Source organism: Carettochelys insculpta, chromosome 9 (assembly GCF_033958435.1).
Source record: "Carettochelys insculpta isolate YL-2023 chromosome 9, ASM3395843v1, whole genome shotgun sequence".
Taxonomy (NCBI): domain Eukaryota; kingdom Metazoa; phylum Chordata; order Testudines; family Carettochelyidae; genus Carettochelys; species Carettochelys insculpta.
The window spans coordinates 14171978-14194049 of NC_134145.1; the positions used below are offsets into that span (position 1 = coordinate 14171978).

General features: G+C 42.4%; 1 protein-coding gene and 1 long non-coding RNA gene across 2 annotated transcripts in view; one reads left to right on the top strand and one right to left on the bottom strand.

Annotated features, from left to right (window-relative positions):
* Nucleotides 1-22072, top strand: part of C8A (complement C8 alpha chain) — a 34356-nt gene that overhangs the window by 6627 nt on the left and 5657 nt on the right. Inside the window, 7 exon segments of the mRNA XM_075002809.1 lie at nt 277-421; nt 4004-4148; nt 6004-6193; nt 10041-10241; nt 13438-13678; nt 17948-18076; nt 20926-21083. Of these exon segments, the coding sequence (XP_074858910.1) occupies nt 277-421; nt 4004-4148; nt 6004-6193; nt 10041-10241; nt 13438-13678; nt 17948-18076; nt 20926-21083 (1209 nt within the window).
* LOC142017690 (uncharacterized) lies at nt 14664-19642 on the bottom strand. The gene is made up of 3 exons (XR_012646574.1): nt 19400-19642; nt 18145-18255; nt 14664-14878 (listed from the first exon to the last, which is right to left on the bottom strand). It is a non-coding gene; the product is annotated as an uncharacterized LOC142017690 (long non-coding RNA).

Sequence of the window (22072 nt, forward strand, 5' to 3'; positions counted from 1 at the left end):
ACTCTGCATTCACCAAAACAAATCTTTGCAATCTGCAATGCCTAAAAAAAGCAAGAAATTAAGATCAAACCACTCCTTGGCCAAACTTTTTTGTGTGTGTCTTCCCTCTGTCTAGCCACAATGTGATTGCTACTCAGGTAGAATGCCCTTAGGCACTTTAGGAAGTAGAGGCTACAGCTCACCTTTACTACCTAATATTTAATCAAAATCATTTTTGGATGTCAAGTTCTTGTTAACTGACCAATTTCTTTGCTCTTTTTAAAAAATGTGTTTTAGTACAGATACAGAACGTTGCTACGGCCTGCCAAGTTTATGGGGAGTATATGCTTTGGCAGTCTTTGGGATGAGTCAGCATGCCGACCAACAGAAACATGTGCCGCAAGCCAACACTGTGGCAAAGATTTCAAGTGTGGGGAAACAGGTGAGTGAAGTGCAATCAGGAAAAACAGCACATGAAGTTTGATCCTGGATAAGGTAGGTATTGTGACAAAGCCCCATCAGTCCTCTGGGAATTTCTGCACCTCTCAGCAGTTTTGTGTGTGCCTCAGAGACTCATGGTGGCCCCTTAGTTGCCTGGGTTCTTCCAAGGGCAAGGGTCACTGCTTACTGAGTCATTCTCATTACAGGCAGGTTGGCAGTGAGGGTGAATCAGACCCCCATTGCAGGGTTCAGGTTCCCTTGTTTACCCAGCAGAGCAAACTTCCAGGGGAGGGGTGGGGGGAGTCCAGATCCACCCACTACCCTGGCCTAAGAGAGAGAGGCAGCTAGTGATGCTTTTACCCTGCCCTGCCGTAGTGACCTCTCCCTGGGCCACTTCACCCACCCCCTCCCTCTGGAACCTGGTCATCCTGCTGTGCTTTCAAACCTCCAGCCTCTTCCTCGTTGCATACATCCCAACTCCTTCCCCTTGCTGCCTGGAGGGGAAGCCTTATATAGTGAGCCAGCAGGCTTATCCCAAAAGCAGGTGCCTGATTGGGCCAGTACTACAGGCTGATCTTAATGATCCCCAGCTGCAAGCCTAGTTAGGGAATAGGAAGGCATTGACCCAGTTCCCAGTGTACCTGCCTTCTGTTAGGTTCTTGTAGCCTGCAAGCTGTGGTCTACCACAATACTGTAAAGAGAGCACTGGACTAGTTTCTCAGCTGATGCAAAGTCTCTGTCTAGGTTACATTTCCTGTGATGCATTACATTGTCTCCTCATGGTAAGGAAAGTGGATGTGTCCTATGAGTCCCTGGATGGGAAGCATCATGGGAGATATAATCTGTCCAGATTTCAGATATTGGCTTAATCATAACTTCTCTGAGCACATCTACCTTACCGGGTGATCAACACAGTCAGAGTTGATCTTCTACAGTTCAATTTCATGTGCCTTGTAGGGATGCATGAAATTGAACTATCTGGGCTCAACAATCAACCCCGTATCCTTCGTTAACAGGAGGAGTAAGGGAGGGCAATGGGAGAGTTAATCCTGTTGACCTCCCTCAGTGAGAATGGACAGACAAGTCGATCCTAGATAGCTTGATTCCAGCTACACAATAGTTGTAGCTGGAATTGCGTAGCTAGGATTGATTTTGAGGTCTAGTGTAGACCTGCCCTCTCATTTCAGGTGCTTGGATTTTTGGTAAAAAATTAAAATTTGTGTAAAACAGATAAAGTTCTCATGAAAGCTGCTTTGTCAAAGAAAACAAATTCTGTTGAAAACAGTTTTGGCAAAGTTTTTGTATCGTCACTAGGTGTGGTAGAATCAGGAGGTCAGGGGATGTCCTACAAGATTAGACTGCATCAGTATACAGTAAATTCATTCTTAACCAGTATTCGTTAAACCAGAACTCTCAATTAACCAGTCCATTCCGACTCCACCCTTGGGTTCTCAGGGCTGGAGCTGCTGGCTGGAGTTCCCCTTGTCTCAGCAGAGCTCTGCTCCCCTGCCTGGCTGCTGGTGGAGCTCCACTCCCAGCAGGAGTTACCCCCAGGTCCACTCAATTCCACTGAGCCCCATCTGCCATCAGACCTCCACGCCCCAGTGCAGCCCTACACACCAGCAGAGCCCAAGGCTTCTGGCACAGCCCTGCACCCCAGGCTGCCAGCAGAGACCCACATGCCAGCATTTCCCCATGCTGCAGCAGAGCCCAGGGCTGCTGGCAGAGCCCTGAATGGCCGTGCTCCCATCCACAGAGTTCTCCCAGCCCCGGGAATGCTGGAGTTCCCCTGAACCTGATGCTCCAGGCATTTCTCCAGGGCTGGAGTTGCCAGTGGGGCTCTGTGCACTGGCCAGCTCCCAGCTATGGGGCTGGCAGGGTCCCTTGCCCCGCTGCCAGGTATCCCGCAGCTGCCTCTCTCTTTAGCATTTTTTTTTTTTAATATCCAGCACTCTCCAAATCCTGAGGTTGTCTGATATGAAAGAGTTTACTGTAGTTTTTATTTACAATACCACAATGCTAAGCTCTGCTTTCTAATCTATAATGGTATTATATATATTATGAAACACGGGCACCACCGACAGGGCCAGATCTGCAGCTGGTGTTAATGAGCATTCCTCTGCAGACATCAGTGGAGCAATACCAGTTTACTCAAGCTGCAGTTACATCCTTTCATTTTCAGTGGCACAAATATTCTCAAAGCTGTGCCTCCTCCAAATATGCATTTCCGAATGAGGATTATTGTAACCAATTCCCAAAAAGCGTTCTGCAACGCACAGTCAAAACTGTACATTTACCTGAGAGTTAATTTCACATAGCCAAGTGAAGACACTGTTTTTTCTTGTAGTTCCTAATCAGGAACATAAGCTTAGATAATCAACTCATACTAAAGTTTTCGCTGAGTGAACTTGATAAGATTCCCACAAAGTGGATCCATTGTTTAGAACATAGATGGTCTCCCACCCAAGTGCCAACGTTGTGCTGCACTGTAGAGTGCATGCAAAAGTATTGTTTCAACTTCAAACTCTACTTCTCTCTAAACAACAAAGGGCCAAATCCTGGTCCACATAACCCACCTAAGTGTTAAGAAGGTTTGTAGATGCGGGGAGGGAGGAGCTCCGTCTTTTCTTCTAAGCTGTAGTCATGTAGCAGGAATCATGGAAATCACCTCCGGGCCATCTGTGTAGTGACTAGCTAGCATCTCACAGCTTCACCAGCTTGCCAGCTCCCCAAACTCCTGCTGAAAGGGGCGCAGGAGGCCCCATGAATCACAAGGAACATATGCCCCCTTCCTAGTCTTCAGGAATCCTGCCCTCTCTGTGCTGTAAGCAGAAGACACCCATTTTTCTATCACAATAGCTCATCTCTAGCTGAGAGAGCAATGCAATTTCTTAAGACACTGAAAGATAATACACTGGTCACCTTTAATAAAGCCACCATTTGGCAATCCTGACCACAAAGAGGTTTCTGAGATATCAAGCCCCCTCCATTCCCCCATGAATAGGAGTATTGTAAATCTTGGTGTTTACCAAAAGGTAATTTTTTTAATGGTGGCCACTGTACACCCTGACCTTTCTGTGACCGAGACATCAAGTGCCCCTTCCCTTTTGGTCAAAAAAGGGTTCACTGACTCTAGTGCAGGGACGTGTAAATTCATTCTCACGACACCAGCTGGCCACTTGAACCAGAGTGTGGAATTCACCATGAAGGGGAACAGGTGGTCTAAGGCAGGTTCATATTTTGCTGAGTGAATGAGCTAAGTCACTGCCTCCCTGGATGCTCAAACTGCTACCACTGCCAGAGCAGCTCACACTTGGATGTCTCCTTAGGGGCCACCAATGAAAAGAGATTGTGGTTGTTTGGAGTCTATGACTCCAGAAGTCGGTGTAGAACCTAGGGTAATACGCTCCTAGTAATACACTCCTTTTACTGAAATCAATGGGACTTTTGCCTAAGTAAGCAGATGCAGGATCAAAGTCAACCCACCTTTAAAGATTTGTGTCAGGGAGCACTATATCCAAAATTGCCTGGTCCAACTGAACATGAATTACAGAGGTGATTAAGAGATGCATATGTACTTCAGGTCGCTGCATTAAACCACACCTCGTATGCAACGGCGAGTCAGACTGTAGTGATGGGTCTGATGAGAATAACTGTGAGAATGAAGATATTGAAAGCTTCTGTGAAAATGTGCAACCAATTCCTGGATCTGAAAGAGCAGCCCAAGGGTGAGTAATTAATCTATATTTGCTGTTCTTTCACTCAGGCGAGGATTACATTTTATGTTGCTCTTATTCAGCGTAGCATCATTTTTCTGAGTCGCGATCTGACAGTATGCATGGTCCTACACAAAACGGAGGAGGACAGTGTTGTCCCAAGGGCTGTACAGTCTAAATGCTACAGATGTCAAGCACTGCAGAGGCGGCACGGCAAAATGCTGTAGCAGATAGGATGCCAGACTTTGAGCCAACAGATCTGGCCTCCGATCCAGGTTCTGCATCTGACTCGCTCTGTGAGCTTGAACAAGTCACTTAACCTTCCTGAGCACACCTGTGCTGCAGTTAAACACCTGCAGCTGGCCCTTGGGCTCACAAGGCTCAGCCTACAAGGCTGTTTGATTGCAGTGTTGACAGTTAGGCTTGAGCACACACTGGAGCCTGGACTGGGACCCTCCCTCCTGGCACGGACGCAGAGGCCAGGCTTCAGCCCAAGCATCTATACTACCATTAAACAGGCCCGTAGCCTGAGTTAGCTAACACAGATCAACTGCTGACATTCACTTGTTGTGTAGCCATGCCTTCCACCATGTTTCTGTTTGTCCCTCAGGGTAATAATAATTCCTCTCTGTTGTAATGCTCCCTTAAGCTATGCCTTTATCTATTTAATGGACATAATTAAAAAAAGGTGAAATAGAACAGTCTTACTGACAAGCCTGATTGCTCTCCCCACGAAGAAGAATTCAGAACATTGATTTAGAGCATTCGGGGGACTGTCCTTGTAGCACCTACTTGTAAGCTCTGTGATGACATCTTTTTCAAAAATATCGTAAGCTATCCTTATGTGAAAGAGAACAAGAGATACATTATGACAATCCTATAAGCTTGATCAATTTATTCAATGCAAAGTCACACAAGTTGGTGGAAGACTTCTAATAGGTTAAAATTTATTTTGGAAGAAGCCCCACAGGTCTATCAAAAGTTTATCAGTTATCTATTTTGTTTCCAGTGTCATTGATTTCTGTGATTTGTAGTTCCCTCTGCAAAGCACACAAAAGTAATAGTGTTTAGGATCTTGTTCTTGAAGCAGATTTTCAGTCTGAGGAATTAACTCCGATGTCCACTTTTAGAATGTGACTTCCATTTCAGGCTGCTGCGTTAACAAAAGAGATGAAGGGAACTGAGAGAAGAGCATCTAAATGCTTAGAGGGCAGGAGGAAACAACTGTACAGAAAGAATAAGTGAACCAACTATGACTAGTTTCAATAAGTGATGGGGAGATATGGAAAAAGTTAACACCCAAGGGGAAACAGGCAAATGGGAGGAAAGCTAAGAGAAAAGTGATGAAATTGAGAAACAGGACATTTACTTTGAATATCAGGAAAAACTTTTTTTGTGATTGTGAGATGGATTATGAGGCTATAAAATGGTTTCCCATGGGACTTGCTAGAAGCCCCATAATTTGGGACATTTTTATAACTCTACTTAACTAAATGCTAGAAAATGAACTGGAGAGAACCATCTTGTACTGTAAGATTTAATTAGGGTCTTACATATCATATTTATATTTCTACAATACAAACTCTGAAATAACTTAGACTGTTTCTTGCATTTTTAGTCAAAGAGGAAACTCACATTAGTTTAGATCCCAAAGGCAAGAACAAAGATGGAGATTTGCAGAATCAAACCTCCCATTTATGAAGTCAAAGATCCTGAGTCATTGCAATCCAAAGCAACACAGAGTGCAGTGCCCGAGAACAGAATGTATGTAAAGTCAAAGTGGGGGAGAAAAGGAAAAGGTAACAATTTTTCATAACACCAGTTAAAGCCATTGTTAATTTCTGGATGATCTCTCTCTCCATTAAAGATACAATGTTCTTACACAAGAAGTAAAGCAACTTGTATATGATCCTAAGTACTATGGAGGCCAGTGTGAGTACATTTACAACGGAGAATGGCGAGAACTGAAGTATGACTCCGCCTGTGAACGCTTGTACTATGGCGATGATGAGAAATATTATAGAAAACCCTACAATTTTCATGTCTATCAATTTCTAGTAAGTGCTTAAGAAGTTAATTTAGCAACACTTGTGTACTAGGAACTGACATTTGCCTTAGAGATGTGATGTAGATTTCCGGAGGATGTATATTATAGTTCAGGGGTCAGCAAACTTTTTGAGGCGGAGTGCTGAAATTTGACCTTTTGACCACTATGTACGGCTGGCAGTACTTCTTAAAGTCACTAACAGTCCTGCTTACAACAGCTTCATTACTAAATAAATTATGATGCTGAGCTTTAGAAGGTGGTTGGTAGCATTAGCTGGTCTTTTGTTAATCTACTGTCCGCCTGGCTTTGAGCAAGCTTCTGGCTCCATGGGGGAGGAGGGGCAGGGCTGAGCTACTGCCTCACATATCAATGAAAAATCAGCTCGTGTGCCACTCTTGGCACACATGCAGGGGCTTGCTGACCCCCGTTATAGTTATTTGCAGCAGTATTAACACTGAAGACCTACTGCCATGGATGAACAGCCTCTTATTCTTTGTGGCTGTTATGGGATTGCACCTTTTGATAGAAAAGATTGTTAGAACAATTACTCATATTCCAGGTCTCGAGCTCCACTCAGCTAAGATCTCCTATAATTCCTTCCATATATATCCCACCTCGTCCCACAGTGCATACAACAACCATTATAATTAACAATAAGAATATGTCCAAGAGAACTATTTTTAAATCCAGGCATGCCTACATCCAAGAACTAATATGATCCTTGCTGCATCACCCAAGCCATCTGGTTGCATGGACAAGGCACTGAAGTGGAATTCTGCTCCCAGCGTGGCTGTGACAATCTGTGTGACTTTGGATAAGTCACATCACCTATCTGTGCCTTTGTTAAATGGGGATGATGCTATTTGCCCACTTTTGCAGGATTTTGAGATCTGCAGTCTGGATGACAAGAGCCATAGAAGAATTGAGGCATATCCCCCCCGCACCCCTCCCCAACAGTATAATGAGTTTCCTGTGCAGCTGGGTATAGTCATCATTGCCATGCCTAGCAGCTAACATGCTTTCACCACTGTTTATCACAACATCTCTGTTACCTTGTGCTCCTCCTGTCAGGTTGCTACACCTACTTGTTGTCTGTGGTCTTTTTTTTTTTAAACACTCTTTGGGATAAGGAATGCATCTTTGTTACCCGCTTGTACATTGCCCAGTTTAGGTGCTAACAGAAAACAAGAAGTAAGCAGGGGATGAAGCATAGTGTAATGGTTGTGACACTAGCCTGGACGCTATGGAGATTTTTGCTCTGTCATGGATTTCCTATGTTATTTGGTTATATCACTCAGAGCCAGCCTTGCAAAGATATTTCAGCATCTAAAAATACAGGTGAGAGCCTTGCAGACTTTTCAAAAGCACCTAAACAGCTCCTGACAATCCTTTCTTAGATGCCTAATTCATTCCCTTCACTGTCTGGGTCTCCTGGGCACTGAGCTTTAGGATGAAGATTCAGCTGGGTGGTAGGCAGCCTACATGTCAGGCATTGCAATGCTGAGTAGGGTATCTTCAAGGGTCTGGGCCCACAAGTCTAAATCCCATTGAAGTAGTTTTGGGTTAGGTGCCTAAATTGCTTATGATCTGTGATATAAAGTCACAAACATAAAGATTCGTTCTTTAAGAACCTATGAGAGAATGCTCTCATCAAGAAGGGCTCACATTTATTAAGCTTCCCACAGGAACCTATCCTGAGACTGTCTGTCAACTGTGGAGGAACTTAAACTCTATAGCCATGCCACTGGGACTTCTGAAAATCCTAGCAGGGACCTATCTGCATTTTTAGATGCCTTTGAAAATGGGTCTTCAGCTTGTTAGTCAATTTTCTCCCTTTCAATGTTATTATGCATTCCCACTGACCACATACTTCTCCCTACAGTGGAGATGGACTTTTAGATTAATAAATCTTAAGGCCAGAAGGGACCATGGTAACCTAGTCTGACCTTTCAAATAACACACACCACAGGACTTCCCTAAATTAGTTCTGGCTGCAAATCCAGTTGTTGTGCTCAAACTAGAGCACATCTTTAAGAAAAAAAAATCCACCTGTGAAGATTTGTAGTCCTGAAGAGCCATTGGTAAATTGCTCCAGTGGTCAATTGCCCTCACTATGAAAAATTCCATGTTCTTTCCAGAGTGAATTTGTCTAGCTCTGATGTTCAGCCATTGGATCTTGTTTTATATTGGTCTACTAGACTGAACAACCTTCTATTATCACATTCCTGTTCCCCATGGAGGTACATACAAACTGTGGTAAAATCACCCCTTAGCTTTCTCTTAGATAAGCTTAAATAGATGGTGCTCCTGGAGTGTCTCCATATAGAGCTTGTTTTCCAGTCCTTCAGTCATTGCAGCTCTCCCTCATTCCTAGGACCCGTCTCCTTGCCCAGCTAATCCCAGTCTCCCTCCCCTCCTCAGAACTCATCTAATTGTAATGCCCCCTCCACCAACTGGTGCCCTCTTTCTGTTCCCTTCACTAGCTCCTCTTCCCCAGCTTGGCTCCCAGTCTAGAGTGTCCTTATTTCTCAAAGGGAAAATGGGACACCCCCAGCCACTAGTCCAAACCTGCTCCCCAATCACCCTCTGCAATGCTCTTGCCCTGTTGCAGGAATGCTGCCTTCCACACCAACCCTAACTCCTCCCCTGCATGGAGCTATCACCGCCACTCACCTTCTCCTGCACATTCCTCCACACCCTGCTTTTTTGACAAAAGTGGGCGTTTGTCCTATTTTCTTCTATCAACTAAGTCAGCAAGAGCAAAAAGAAAAAGAAAAAAAAAGAGCTCACAATGGCTGGGACAGGTCTTTAGAGAAGGGACTGTCCTGGCCAAGATGGGTCATAGGGTCACAATATCTCAGTTCCAGCTTCCTTACCAAACAAGTCCCAATCTCTCCCCCTCCCTCCCACCACCTCTCAGTCCCAGGTTCTTTTTCTGCTTCCAGTTGCAATTTCCTTGCCCAGCCAGTCCCAGTTGCTCTTCCCTCGCTGGACATCTTGACCCAATCTACTCCTTTCCCCACTCCCAGTCCAACTTTTCACCCCTCTGTATTCAGACCAGGCAGCTTTTACCTCCACTCTGCCTGGGTGCCAGCACTGAGACTATAAGAGCAACAGGCTCTCTTAGTTCCAGTGCCCAGCAAAGAGCTGCACTTACAGAAAAGTACATCTGAGGTCCCTGTAGCCCTGGGACAGGCCCTATTCACTCACTCTGTGGGAATGGTGACAGAGATAGCTGTGTTAGTCTGTATTCTACCAAAACAAAAAAGCCGTCATGTAGCCCTTTAAAGACTAATAAAATAATTTATTAGGTGATGTGCTTTTGTGGGACAGACCCACATCTTCAGATCCAAAGTGGGTCTGTCCCACGAAAGCTCATCACCTTATACATTATTTTGTTAGTCTCTAAAGTACTACATGACGGCTTTTTGTTCTGTGGGAATGGTGCATGCTCACTCTGGAGAGAAGCAGGAGCTGTCCAAGGGCTGAGCTCGCTTACTGAGAATGGGATCTTCAGAGATTTTAGTTGCTAAAATCTTAAGCCTCTACTGAGTATGTGTGAACTCTATTTTTTTTTCCAAAGACTGGTACCTTTGTCAAATTTAATCCAATTTGGCAAAAGGAACATCCCTAACACAAAGGCCACAGCCATGCCAAATTTCAAGCCTCTACTCTCAAGTATAGGGGTAACAAAGTTGTTCAAAGACAAATTGTATTGTGAGCAAAAACAAAAATGTATTTTCTCCTCACCTCATTCTTATAAGCAGGGTTTTGCAAGGGGAAGTGTCAGGCTGTTTTAATGATAAACTACATTACCTTACGAGTGACTGTAGTAATGCCTCCTTTTCTCATTTCAGGCTCATGCTGATTCTGGATTTTCTTTTGAGTTTTACGATGATTCGAGGTCTTTAATTGATGCCATAAAAAAAGATAAAACCCGTGAATTTGGCTTCGTCTTTCAAATAGGTGTTGCCAAGGTGCCTATCCTTTTGCAGCTAGGCTTCAGTTTGTCGCATGGGAAAGGATCCCTAAAGAATTTCACAGAATATAATACAAAGGTAACAAAACAATGGTACATGTGGTCTCTCAGTCATGTCTTGTTGCATCGCACAATTTCAGTGCAACATATTAGTTTATTCTCTTACTTGTTTTTAAACAACAGTAATTGTACCTTGATTTGTTCATGTAATTGCAAATGTGTGATCATTAGTCATCTTGTTTGTTGTTTTTATTACATTTAAGCAATCAGAATCATTATAATGGGAATAAAATTGAATTACACACTTAAGGAACACATCATCTTGCCCCTTCCTGTTTCAGGGCTATATTAACTATATAAATAAATGCTTAAAGAGGTAACCAAGGAGGGGAAAACATCAAGATGTTCATCAACAGAGTCCTCAGGGGATGAGCTCCATCACAAATATGTCTTGCTCCATTTAATACAAACTGTATGGTGATAAATTAAGCCTCTATTGTAGCACATGTTAAAAGTATCTTAGTAAACAAATAGTACTAAATGGAAGGCTTTAATTTTAGCTGAAAGTCTGCACCATAGCCAAATATGTGGTGACCCACTACTTAGATCTACTAATATTCATGATACCCTTTTATATTTACACTCTTTTTGCTACTTACATTTCTCTTGGTCTGTGACAAGGAACAGTAACAGAATTATCTGGATAGTGTTGTAGCTGAAATGATTTCACAGCATCTGTAAGCAGACACCACTGAATTATCCAGTGCCTCCTTGTCTAGTCACACACTTTTTTCATCCAAAATATTATCCATTTTGAATAGTAATAGAGAGGGAGCCGTGCTAGTCTATAGACTATCAAAACAAAAAAGCAGTTAAGTAGCACTTTAAAGACTAACAAAATAATTTATTAGGTGAGTTTCGTGGGACAGACCCACTTCTTCAGACCATAGCCAGACCAGAACAGACTCAATATTTAAGGCACAGAGAACCAAAAACAGGAATCAATTTGGACAAATCAGAAAAAAAATTATCAAGGTGAGCAAATCAAAGAGTAGAGGGGCAGAAGGCTGGGGGGAGTCAAGAATTAGATTAAGTCAAGTAAGCAAACGAGCCCCTGTAGTGTCCCAGAAAATTCCCATCCTGGTTCAAACCATGTGTTAATGTGTCAAATTTGAATATAAAAGAGAGTTCAGCAGCCTCTCTTTCAAGAGTGTTGTGAAAATTCCTCTTCAGTAACACGCAGACTCTTAAGTTATTAACAGAATGGCCCACTCCATTAAAATGCCGGCTAACAGGTTTGTGGATCGGGGTGTTTTTAATGTCTGTTTTGTGCCCATTAATTCTTTGTCTAAGAGCATTTGAAGTCTGTCCAATATACAAAGCATCTGGGCATTGTTGGCACACGATGACATATTACAATGTTAGTTGAGGAACATGAGAATGTGCCCGTGATTCTGTGAATAACCTGGTTAGGTCCAGTGATGGTATCTCCAGAAAGGATATGTGGACAAAGCTGGCAGCAGGCTTTGTTGCAAGGAAAAGTTCCAGGAGTGGTGTTCCTGCAGTATGGACTGTGGCTGTTGGTGAGAATCCTCATAAGGTTGGGAGGTTGTCTGTTGGAGAGAATAGGCCTGTCATCTAGGGCATTCTGGAGTGTGGCATCCTGATTAAGGATAGGTTGTAAGTCTTTAATAATTCATTGCAGTGGTTTGCGTTGGGGGCTGTAGGTGATGACCAGTGGTGTTCTGTTCTTGGCTTTTTGGGCCTATCTTGGAGTAGCTGGTCTCTAGGTATTCGTCTGGCCCTGTCGATTTGTTTTTTTTTATTTCTCCTGGTGGGTAATTTGGGTTTATGAATATTTGGTAAAGATCTTGTAGTTTTTGGTCTCTGTCAGTAGGATCAGAGCAAATGTGATTGTACCTAAGGGCTTGACTGTAAACAGTGGATCTAGTTATGTGTGCGGGATGGAAGCTGGAAGCGTGTAGGTAAGTATAGTGATCAGTGGGTTTCCGGTATGGTGTGGTACCGATCAGGCCATCCTTGATTTGTACTGTAGTGTCCAGGAAATGTATTTCTCATGTGGAGTAATCGAGGCATAATTTGATGGTGAGGTAGAGATTGTTAAAATCTCTGTGGAATCCTTCTAGAGTCTCTATACCATGGGTCCAAATCATAAAGATGTCATCAATGTATCTTAAGCAGAAGAAAGATAATAGGGAACGAGAGCTGAGGAATCGTTGTTGCAGGTCAGCCATAAATATACTAGCATATTGCCAACAATTAGCATGTGCCAACAATGCCCAGATGCTAGAGATAGCTTCACTGGACCTAACCAGGTTATTCACAGAATCACGGGCACATTCTCATGTTCCTCAACTAACATCATAATGTCATCATGTGCCAACAATGCCCAGATGCTTTGTATATTGTACAGGCTTCAAACACTCTTAGACAAAGAATTAATGGGCATAAAACAGACATAAAAACACTCCTGATCCACAAACCTGTTAGCCGGCATTTTAATGGAGTGGGCCATTCTGTTAATGACTTAAGAGTCTGTGTGTTACTGAAGAGGAATTTTCACAACACTCTTGAAAGAGAGGCTGCTGAACACTCTTTTGTATTCAAATTTGACACATTAACACGTGGTTTAAACTGGGATAGGAATTTCCTGGGACATTATAGGGGCTTGTTTGCATACTTGACTTAATCTAATTCTTGACTCCCCCCAGCCTTCTGCCCCTCTACTCTCTCATTTGCTCACCTTGATAATTTTTTTTTCTGATTTGTCCAAATTGATTCCTGTTTTTGGTTCTCTGTGCCTTAAATATTGAGTCTGTTCTGGTCTGGCTATGGTCTGAAGAAGTAGGTCTGTCCCATGAAAGCCCACTGAATAAATTATTTTGTTAGTCTTTAAAGTGCTACTTGACTGCTTTTTTGTTTTGATATTATCCATTTTGTGGTTGCATTAGAAGATGAGTTGTTCACGGGCAGTGTCACAAGGTTCACTCACCATGCCTCTTGCTGAATGAGCTGGAGGCGGGTAGTTCCACCAGTGTCTTCTACTGTCTTATCTCCTGCTGCTGCACTGGTTACTCCCAAATATACAGCTTCCTCTTTGTGGCTTGGCCCTCTAGTAAGGTCCATGCCAACCAACAGGGAGAGAAAAAAGGGAGCAACTGCCCTGGAGCCCGGAGATTCAAAAGCCACTAAAGGCTCATATTTCAGGAAAAAGGCATGTTTCCCTTTTAATTTCTGTTTTGTTTTACCTGCAGAATGTAGGATTCATTAGAGCCATAACAAAGGTACAGACGGCTCGGTTCAGAATGAGACGGGAGAACATAGTTCTGGATGAAAACTTGCTTCAGGCCCTGATGGAGCTTCCAGAACACTACAACTATGGGATGTATGCCAGATTTATTAATGACTATGGTACCCATTTCATGACATCTGGGACTATGGGAGGCATCTTCGAATACATCCTTGTTGTTAACAAAGATGAAATGGAAAGAAAAGGTTAGATTAACACTACACATTCCATGTTCATCACTTTGTTCTCTGACTATCCCTGCTGATATTAATCCTGGTTAATATTATTGTAAAATATTAAAATTAATTGCTGGCTTCCTCCCTTTTCATCTGCCCCAGCATGGAGCAAGAGTATGGCCACTGCTAGACTGTATGTATCACCAGAAAACACACACATTCACTCACCATCTAAAATGTCCTACACCAGACTAGTCTACATACACCAAATTTCTCCTCACCACTGCTTACGGGACTAAGGCCTTTTCTACACTATGTGGTAGATCATCTTGGCAGTACTTGATTCACTGGCCATTGACTTATCGCCAAGCTTGCTCCCATTGATGATGGTTTTCTACCAAGAAGAGAAGAGTAGCTGGTATTGACAGGAGAGCAACCCCCACTGTCCTTACCTCACGCAAAATGCTGTGGTAGGTCTGTCGCCATCATCTATGCATTCAAAACAAATGCCTTCTAGTGTAAATAATGCATTGTACTTGGCCTTACAGCTGCCATTTTGTGCTGGATGGCTTGTAATTTCAAGAATGGCAGAGTTCTGCTTGGGCCAGCTTTCAAGCAACAAAAGTGTGCAGAGCTGTGTGGTTATGCCTGGAAATTATGTTTCTGCAATGTATCATCTGCAGTGTGGATTGCATGCACGTCAGTTTCTGGGTAGTTGAAACATAAAGCCTCTTCTAATCAAGAATAAGAATGCAGAGTGACATAGTCGCACAAGACTGTTAGTGAAGATGCAAAGTCATCTACAGGGTGAAAGATACCACAGTCCTTATGCATCAAGTAATTCAAGGAGCATTAGTCATCTGTATCATCTCCTAAAGGTTCTACTTTAGTTTCAGCCTGGTGGCCTAAGATGGAGACCGTGAGTATAGCAACAGTAAAAAGACAGAGAGACAGATGCTCAGCTGGTATCAATCAGCTTTACTGACTCCATTCAGCTTATGGAACTTTACCCCAGTTTAGGATCTGGCCTGCAGTACTTCAGGCATATGTACATACACAGATTCAGAGCACAGAGCATGTTACAAAAATTCTCAGTAATAGAAAAGATTTGTACATATCTCCTGAAATACATGTCCTTATTCTTGGAAATGCGCTGCATCCTCAGCTCTTTGAAGGGTGAATGACAAAGACATATCCAAGGTCTTGGCAAGAAAGACTTTAAGAATCAGCCTGTCAAGTTAAAAGAGAGGATTAATTAACCGCAGCTGGACAGGGGCTATTATTTTACTTCATCTTATGCTTACTGTATATCTCAGATGAGATTTACTGCTACAAGGTGCCCTATTTTAGAAATGGGGGTTGTTGGAGTTTGGCGAGAGACAAAAAATGTGCCCCAGAAGAGAAATAATTTTCATTCTAATGTAGGATACTTGTATAATTTCCATCTATAGTGAATACCATTGCAAACTCAACATTTATCAACTGATACAGCATTATATCCCATAGGGATGGAAACGGCCAAGTCTCCAGGTAGGTCTTCACCACTGGGAAGCTTGATGTCCTACTGGAGAGGGCACACAATCAAACTCACAGGGTGCCCCCATTAGTGCTGGTACTCCTGCCCCTTGTTAGGTGTAAGAGAAATTGACAGGAGCATTCACTCATCCACTTCTCACAGTAGAGATGGCATGAAAGACCAAATTAAGGTTCTCTTTCAGTGTGGACCTGCCCTCAGATTTTGCCATGTGGGGGTAATTGGCATGTGCTGATGGATTAAGAGTGACCACTGCACGTCATGGAAAGTTATGTAGGCATCTATAGCTTAAAGTACCAGTGTAGGGCTTGTAGTATACCATGCATGGCTACTGGGCAGACGTCCTGCTGACTGAGTAGTCTCCATGCTATGTTGTTACATGGTGTGTGCGCTGTATGAGTAGACCCTTGGCTGCTGTAAATCCGTACAACTTCACTGTAATCAAATGAATTTACATCACCTGAAGACCTGGCCCAGTATGTTGTTTTTACAAAAATATACCACTAAAATGTGAACCACACTGATCTGCATAAACTAGCACTAAATCGTAATGAGGCCTTTGTCCTCTGGTAAGCTAAATATCCCATTATTACTATGCATTTCTGAACAAAGGTAAAAATCCCATTGAAGTGAAAATCTGCTTAAATAAAAATGAATAAGAGCATCAGGCTTAGCAGCATGTGACTTAGGCCACCAATATTTTTATTCTTCCTTTTTTAAAATAAATCAATGTTGTTTTATTACACTGCAGAAATGTTGTTCAATTCATTAACAGCCAGAGGAACAGTTAGGGGAGATGAAGTCAGCACAGAATAGTATGTCAAGAACTGTTATATTTTATGATTTATTTAGAATACAGTAATAAATCTGACTAGAATATATTCAACTATCTGAAAATTACAGCAGATGATAAACAGTCACAGTTTTCCCTCCTCCAAAGAGCCAATACTTTGTATGACCACCCTCTTGCAGCAATAACCACTTTAATATTTATCAAGACTGGATCTACAGTCTATGCTACAACCAATTGCAAATTGTATTGACAGACCCTCGCTAAACATAATTACTCAGCAGGAGCCATGATGAATCAATTAATCAGAGTGTATCGTAACTTTAATTTTATGGCACTTCAACGCCGAGATAAGCAATCGTTCATGTCGCTTTGGGTGAATGAAGTTTATCCATTTCTGTTTACTGTTGTTGAGTATTTTAGTCCCTGTATCTGAGTGCTGCATGTTTACTCTTGCTCAGGGCCCAGACCTGTAAGTGCAATAAGGTCCTCCATTCCAACTGAAGTCAATGAGAAATGAAGTGTTAGGCATGCTCTGTCTCCTATCAACTTGCACAGGAGTTCAGGGGGCAGATTTCCTCATTTCTGGTGCTCAGCATCTCGCATGTTCAGGGAATCTCCATCTTGAGATGTTTTTTAAGGCCAGACTTGACAAAGCCCTGTCTGGAATGATTGAGCTGGGATTAGTCCTACTTTAAGTGAAGGGTTGGACTAGATGATCAACTGAGTTCTCTTCCAGCCCTAATCTTCTATGATTCTCAGATTGTTGACCTAAGAAATGTACATATAAAGTGCTTTCTTGAAACCATGTTATTTCAATTCTCTTCTCTGAAGCTTGTTCACAGGACTATATTTTTTACAATACATACAACAATAGTTGTTAATAGAAATACAACAGCATGCAATAAACCTTCAGTGATTTCCAATGGATGAATGATTGCTAATTTTTTTGAAGTTACTAGTCTAGTCAGTCATTTTATCTCACTAAACAGTGCATGCAAATTGACCTAAATGCTACTGTAATTCTGTGGCAGCTTTTATCAGTACTGAAGTTTTTTTCCAGCATCCATCCATATATGGGGTCAACTCATCAGCTGGTCACCTGAGCTATGTGAATTTACATCAGCTCGGATTCTGACAAATGTATTCCAGAAAAACATATTTGGTTAAGGCCACATTTCTCTAAAAGGGCTAAAGGTGTCACCAACACTCTCTTCTGGGACTTTCTATTTAGTTATGCAGTTAATACACCAGTGTCAGTGTGCAGATGATTAAGTGTTATATTCTGAAGTATGCACCAGATACAGTTGCTGAAAATTGGCATAAGTCTATTGATGTTTGTTGTGTCTGAATAGATTAACTCCAGATAAGGAGCTGGCCCATATGGAAACAGAATTTAAACAGAAAGGACAATACCTGATATATGACAAGCCTTCCTAGATTTGAGATTTTCCAGCTTCCTTTTAGAAGAAAATCCATGGAGGCAAGTGTTTTGCCCTTTTGGACTTAACACTTGCAGATATATCATAGCATCATAGAAGTTTAGGGCTGGAAGGGACCTCAGGAGGTCATCTAGTCCAGTCCCCTGCTTCAAGCAGGATTAACCCCCACTAAGTCATCCCAGCCAGGACCTTGTCAAGCCAGGACTTAAAAACCTCAAGGGATAGAGAATCCACCACCTCTCTAGGCAACGCATTCCAATGCTTCACCACCCTCCTGGTGAAGTAGTTTTTCCTAATATCCAACCTACACTTCTCCCTCTTTAACTTCAGACCATTATTCCTTGTTCTGCCATCTGACACCACTGAGAACAGTTTCTCAGTTATCATGATACTTTTTTTGGCTTCCTTAAGTGTGCCACATCTCTGTATGACTGGTTGAGATACCTGTAAGAACCACTGGGAAAAAAATGCCATTATTTATTATTATTATCTGACATTATTGTTTGTCTTTTTTTTCTTTGTTTGTTTTACAGACATTACAGCTGAATCAGTAAATTCCTGTTTTGGTCTGTCAGCTGGCCTCACATACCAAAAGTCAAAGATAAGTGCATCATTAGGAATATCATACAAAGACTGCGAGTCAAAAGGATTCCTTAACACTGGTATGATGCCTGAAAAGGGAGTACACAGAATAGATTTGCCTTACTAGTAAATCTTTAGCTGAATTTACCTCTGATGTAAGTGGGTCAAAGTGCATTTGCGGAGTGCTACCCGCTGAGGTCAGCAGTGAATCTGGCGTGCTACCCCCATTGTTGCTAGCAGATTTCTGACTTCCCTGGATCTGGAAGTGCAAGTAAGTAGTTAGATTATGGTTTAAAGTGGAGATGGGTGAGGGTCAAGGAGTTTCATGAATGCCTCAAAACAAATATCAGACGGGTGGCCATGTTAGTCTGTATTCACAAAAACAGTGAGAAGTCCTGTGGCATTTTATAGACTAAGTTTTTTTGGAGAATAAGCTTTCATGGTCAAAGACCCACTTTGTCAGATGCAACTGATGAAGTGGGTCTTTGTCCATAAAAGTTTATGCTCCAAAAAATCTGTTAGTCTATAAAATGCCACCGCACTTGTTTTATCAAAAAAATATTGGGCTATAGGGTTCACAAAATTAATTCAAATTCACAAACCCTTTCCCTATTATTCAAATTTGTGTTTTTTTCATGGAAGATTCACTTTAATCTCTAACTAAAGGATAACATGCATTAGGGTTTGACCAATTCCCTGCCCAAAACCTCAAATGTTAGGATAGTTATAACTTGGCCCTATATATGGGAGGTCAAAATTCTGAGCTGCTGTAAATCATCAGTGGAGATACACTTATTTACAGTGGCCGAGGATCTGCCCCATATGTATATGTATATGTTATTTTAACTTGACCTGATCAAAAAGTGGAATTTCCAGCTCACAGGAAATTCCAATATTGCAATATTTACTATTCCCCCAAATCAGAACACAAATTTAAATGAGCAAAAATGTTAATGGGACAAAATGTTTCAATCTGGAAAAGGCAGTGATTGGACAATTTTGAACTGAAACAAAACTGACATTCTCAAATCAAAATATTTTGTGGGAAAGATGAAGCACCCAAACTGCAACTCCTAGGAGACATCATTGCACCATATGCAGATACAGTTTGAGGTCAAACTAAGTCAAAAATATATGTTTTGTTTCAGTTCAGGAAACCAAAATATTTTGATTCAGATGAAACTGACCCAAAACAAAATATTTCATTGCAGTTCTCCCAAGGGAAATTTGAAATTTTCTCACTGTGGCAAGGCACCTCCTCCATCTCATCAGACTTAGCACTTTGGTGGAGATGGAGTATGGAGTAAATCAGCCCCACTCCAGAGATGGTTTGTGCTGTTTCCCCCATCTGTGTTTATTTGTCGGTATTTTCAGGGTAGGTCTCAAGGTATGTCTATACTCACCTGGGCGCCGATACACTGCAATCGACCCTCAGGAGTTATATTTTGCCGCATCTGTGAAGAAATGGCAAAATTGTTCTCTCTGGGCTCACCTGTCAACGCTGGTACTCTACACTATTGTGTGGAGTAAGGAATATCAGCACGAGCCCAAACAGCCCTGATATTCACTTGGGAACAAAGTCGATCCTGATATGTCACTTCTAGCTACTCTAATGGTGTAGCTAAAACTGAGTATCTGGGATTGACTTTGTTCCCTAGTGTAGACCAACCCTCAGAGAAAACTAAAGGAGTACATCTCTACCAACCAAAAAAGGATACCAATTTACAAACACAAAAACAAAAGGGACTAGCTTTCCCTGCCCCTGCAAGAAAGAGAACATCCTTGAACCCTAAAGAAATTTTGGTTGTTTCCCCTGCAAGAAAGAGAACACCCTTGCACCCTAAAGAAATCTATCTCCTTACTGCCAATATCCCGTCAGCAGCCACTTCACACCACAGGAATTATAAAAGGTCTTACACGGCCCTTACTCGGGCTTAGGTGTTCCTAACTGACCTGAGGTAACTCGGGGGAAAGGGCTTTTACCAATCTCTGTCTTCCACCACTCATTTGCAGCAGTCCAACTTGACTTTGTCACACTACATAACATTTCAGTTTTGCAGACAATGCATTTTCTGTAGGAAAAAACATTAACATGGAACCTTCTCAGTAGGTCTAATTTCTTCCATAGAGTACAGTATTTCTCTCTCCCTGCCTACGTCTTCCACAGTCTGAATTTTTTTCCATCTTCAAGTATTTCATTTAGACTCAGGAACTGTGTACTATTCCCTGCTGATGTGCTATGTGACCTCAGGCAAGGCTCTTTGCTTCTCTAAACAAACAAAAAAACAAGTAGGGAAATAATGGTAATTAGCAAGATTTGTAAAGGCATGTTGCTATCTACAGATGAAATGTGATGCAAGAGACAAGTTTTGCTATTATTGCCTACAGGCTGGGGAGGACAAAGGTGCTATAAAACCATATTTGCCTCACATATTGGGTCCATTGTATAGGTCAGAGAGAATTTGAGCCAGAGAGTTTAGACAATTTTTGGGTCCAGCCAAAGGGTTTGTGTGGACCAAGGCAGCACATTGACAGCAGGGCTCAGGTGATGGGCGGCCCACAGCACAACCCGGACAGTGAGCAGGGCCCAAGGTGGCATGCTACAGTGGGGCCTATGTCTATACTTACCCAGTGTTCAACAACGCACCACGATCAATCCTCTGGGGCCCAAGGTGGCACACTGACAGTGGGGCCCACGTGACTAGAGCACCTAGAATGCTTAACTCATCAGAAGCCAGCTAGTAATAAAGGAGTAGGCTGTTTGGGGCTTGCCGCTAGGCTCATTGAAGTCAATGCCAAATTACCGATTGATTTTAGTGGTGCAGCCTGAGGGCCTTCACGGGGGCAAGTGGCCATCCTCTGAATCACATTCTTACTACCGAATGTGTGGAAATAGTAACTAATCCATAGCTGTAATTCAACTTTCCAGATGATAGAAGCCATAAAGCAGTAGTGGAAGATGTTATTCCTCGGATCCAAGGGGGAGATGTTGGTTCAAGTGGCGGGCTTTTGAGCAGTTGGAATGCCAATCTGTATCGCCACTGGGGAAGGTCACTGAAATATAATCCTACTATTATTGATTTCGAGGTAAGACTTTTTGCAGCTGAAGAAACTCCATTGCTATGAGGAATGAAAGTGTAGTAGACCAGATCGTTCCATATTTTCATTGTGATCCCATCAGAGAACAAGATTAAATGTTTTGGGCTGCTGATCTGGTAACCTTTCAGGCATGCCACACTGCGGAGTGTATTTCTTAGCAACTGCATCCAAGGTGAGACAGACAAGATGCTTAATGCTGGCTTAGAGCCGAATGTACTTTCTAATGGGTCCCCATGCACAACAGAACGGTTTCCCTCAGGGCGGGGGGGTTACATAATCACTATTATTCTCATTACAGCTGAAGTGGGTGTTGTCTCAGTTAAATAGGGAACCAAAAAGAAACGTGAAGGGCAAGGATCTTCCCCAACACAGCCACTCTGAAAATGCTAATAGAGATCACAGGCTCTATTGCAGCATGAGCTCCCCATGCGATCCCATGTGGGGTGTAAAGACAATTTACAGGCCTAGTGGCCGTGTTCACAATCCCCTCCACTCCCATAGACATATTTGCTCCTCTGCAGCATGACAGTACAGAACTTGGCTTCAGGATATTTCTTTGCCTTGGCTTCTTGCACTGCTTACAATATTGCTCCCCTGCACTTCGATATCACAGTGGTGGGCACTATTTGCATATCAAAATAGATATCTCGTTCTTCTGCATTTTTGCCTACTTATGGCCACGGAGCCAGGTCCAGTATTTGCTCTTAAAGTTGATGCAAAATAGCAAATAGAGAATAGAATATTCTAGCTATAGATGTATTATTGGGTAGATTATACTGCTGGGTAGGCACTGAAGAATTTCTTACCTTTTACATAATTTACTTGCAATCAACTGGGAAACCTAAAAAAATTCCATACAAAACTTAAAACTGCCTACAGAAACCAAATGTAAAATGCCAACAGGAAAAAAAAGGCTCAGATGGATTTACCTTTAATTCAGTTCTGGCTCAATCACTGCAGCAGTTTTTCATACAGCT